At 57.1% G+C, this 2,697-nt stretch overlaps 1 protein-coding gene across 1 annotated transcript in view; it reads right to left on the bottom strand.

Moving 5' to 3' along the window:
* CCDC12 (coiled-coil domain containing 12) overlaps nucleotides 1-585 on the bottom strand; it is a gene marked incomplete at its 5' end in the record, with an annotated part of 35,800 nt that extends 35,215 nt beyond the window's left edge. Inside the window, one exon of the mRNA XM_015416452.1 lies at nucleotides 269-585. Coding sequence (XP_015271938.1) covers nucleotides 269-585 — 317 coding nt within the window. The remainder of the gene's footprint in view (nucleotides 1-268) is intronic.
* Nucleotides 586-2,697: the final 2,112 nt, after the last annotated feature.

Below are 2,697 nucleotides of genomic sequence, written 5' to 3' on the forward strand. Positions count from 1 at the left end.
ATGTTGTTGGTTGGGGTTGTTGTGTCGGGGGGGGGGGGGGGGATACTTCTTACCACAAGCACCTGAGCTGCCCGCTGTCGGAGATAGACTAGACGAGACGCCCCCTGCGCATGCGCAGTGGCTCTCTGAGGCCACGCAAGGCGGGACAGGCCCGAGCGACGGCGGGAAAGCGGGATGATGAACTCGGCCTTGTGGGGGGCCTGCCCTCCACTACCCCACCCCGGCCCTCCCCACGCGCAGAGGCGGCCCCCGACTCCCAGAGACCGACCTGCCGGGCCGCGGTGCCGGTGCGCTCCCGCAGGGCCTTCAGCCGCTCCTTCCGCCTCAGCGCCTCCTCCTGCAGTCCTCCCGGCGCCGCCGCCATCTTGGCGCCTACTGCGCAGTCGCGCGGCGTCGCCGACAGCCGCTGGAGCCGCCACGCGGGAGAGCCGAGAGTCTCGGCCGGGAGGCGGCGAGTAGAGCGCCGAGTGCATCGATCGGACAGGGCGCTTTCTGTTTTGGAGGCGGGGCGAAGGGAAGGAGGCGGGGCGTCTCTGTCGCTCCCCAGCAAACGCCCCTCTGAGCATGGGCAGAGTGCTTTGCCATCTGATTGATTAAGAAGGAATTGTGTTGTGGAAACAAAGGGCAGCTATGTTAGTCTGTAGCAGTGGTCTTTAGTGTTGCCAAATCTGGGTTGAGAAATTCCGGGAGATTTGGGGGTGGAGCATGAGTGGAGTTCGGGGGAGGATCCTTAGTGGGCCATAATGCCATCGACTCCGACCTCCGAAGCAGCCATTTTCTCCAAGAGGGATTGATCTCCATAGTCTGGAGATCTGTTGTAATTCTGAGAGATCTCCAGGGCCTAACTGGAGGTTGGCAACTCTGATTTCGAAAAGTTTAACTTTTCTGAGATGGACACTGTTCATTTCAGTGGGTGAGTTAACTCTGTTCAGGATTGCACATGTGCAGATCTTCCGAACTGAGGTAAATGGAACTTTGGCTGGGATCATGTCGATATTTAGAAAATTAGGTAAAGGTAAAGGTTCCCTTGCTCGATAGCCAGTCGAATCCGACTCTAGGGTTGCGGTGCTCATCTCCGTTTCAAAGCCGAAGAGCCAGCGCTGTCCGAAGACGTTTCCGTGGGCATGTGGCCGGCATGACTAGACGCCAAGGCGCACGGAACGCTGTTACCTTCCCACCGAAGCGGTACCTGTTTATCTACTTGCAATTTCTTGCTTTCGAACTGCTAGGTTGGCAGGAGCTGGAACTAGAGACAGGAGCTCACCCCGTCTTGCGGCACCCGGGTCTTGAACTGCTGAACTACCGACCTTTCACAGCCTGCAGTTCAGCGTCTTAACCACTTGAGCCACTGCAGCTCCATAAAACCTGTAATGTATCGGAATCCTCACTTGAATCGGCCCATTTACATTCAATGTTAAGCTTCAAGCCAGACCAGGGCTCCTCTGAGCGAACTTCCTATTGGTCGCTTCGTAACAGCGACCAATCAGAACGATACCATTCCCTAGGAGGGAAAGACTCCCATTGGCCTTTATCCTAGCAATCTCATTGGTTGTTAAATGTAAATAGGCGTGGCTACATTAGCCCGGTTATGTTTAAAAGGAGCATAAGCTCCCACTGTTTTCTGTTCTGGTTTCTTACTGAGTTAGTGCTTGTTCGTTACTTCCAATAAAGCTGAATCACTTGCTGAATCACTCTACGAGTCCTTTGTTAGCGCGATCTAACAATTGGCGACGAGGATGGGATGTTAGAGCAGGTAGGCAGCCCTGCGGACATCCACACTTCGGACTCGGAAGAAAGCGAGCAGAGCACAGCAGCCGATCCGGCGGAGGCGCCACCAGCTCCGGTGCCCAAGTCTCCCCCGATGGCTGGAAGCCAGAAGTTCGAGTGCTTCGAACCCTCCTCAGAAGACTGGGACTCCTACCTGTCCAGGTTCGAGTTCCATCTGGAGACCCACGACATCACCGATGAGGCGAAGAAACGAGCATGCCTCCTGAGTTCCTGCGGGAAGGGGACCTTCGACATAGCCAGGTCGTTGGTGGCCCCAACTGATATAAAGACTGTCACCTACGCTGACATCACGGAGAAGCTTAAGGCTCACTATTCTCCACAACCGTCGGAGATCGCCTGCCGGCACGCTTTTTACAAGCGGAACCAGGCCGGAGGCGAGACCATCGCAGATTTCGTGGCGGCCCTTCGCAAAGCCGCACGACCATGTAATTTCCACAACGTGGAGGAAGCCCTCAGAGACCGTCTCGTCTGCGGTCTCAAAGATGAAAGGCTGCAACAGAGGCTGTTCGCCCGCACCACCCTGACCTGGGCAGTGGCCTACGAAGAGGCCGTGGCCGCGGAAGCAGCGGAGAAGTCCACGAAGGAGGTCCGCCAGCGGGTGGCAGAGCCCAGTATACACGCTCAACGAGACAGCGAGGGCGAAGACGCGGATGATGACGTCAACGCGGTTCGAGGCAAGCGGACCCCAGCGAAGACTACCAACGTCAAGCCTTGCTCCGGTTGTGGCGGGAAGCACCAGCGCGACTCCTGTTGGGCTCGTGATGTCGACTGCAGAGCGTGTGGACGGCGTGGTCATCTGGCCAGAGTCTGCAGATCAGCGAAGAAGGATCCCTCAACTAACAACCGGTCAGCGCAGAGGGGCACTCCAGTCAGCACCCAAGGCAAGACCCATTCCTCAGCATCGGAAGC

The sequence above is a fragment of the Gekko japonicus genome, unplaced genomic scaffold, assembly GCF_001447785.1.
Source record: "Gekko japonicus isolate JY-2015 unplaced genomic scaffold, Gekko_japonicus_V1.1 scaffold2128, whole genome shotgun sequence".
Classification (NCBI taxonomy): Eukaryota; Metazoa; Chordata; class Lepidosauria; order Squamata; family Gekkonidae; genus Gekko; species Gekko japonicus.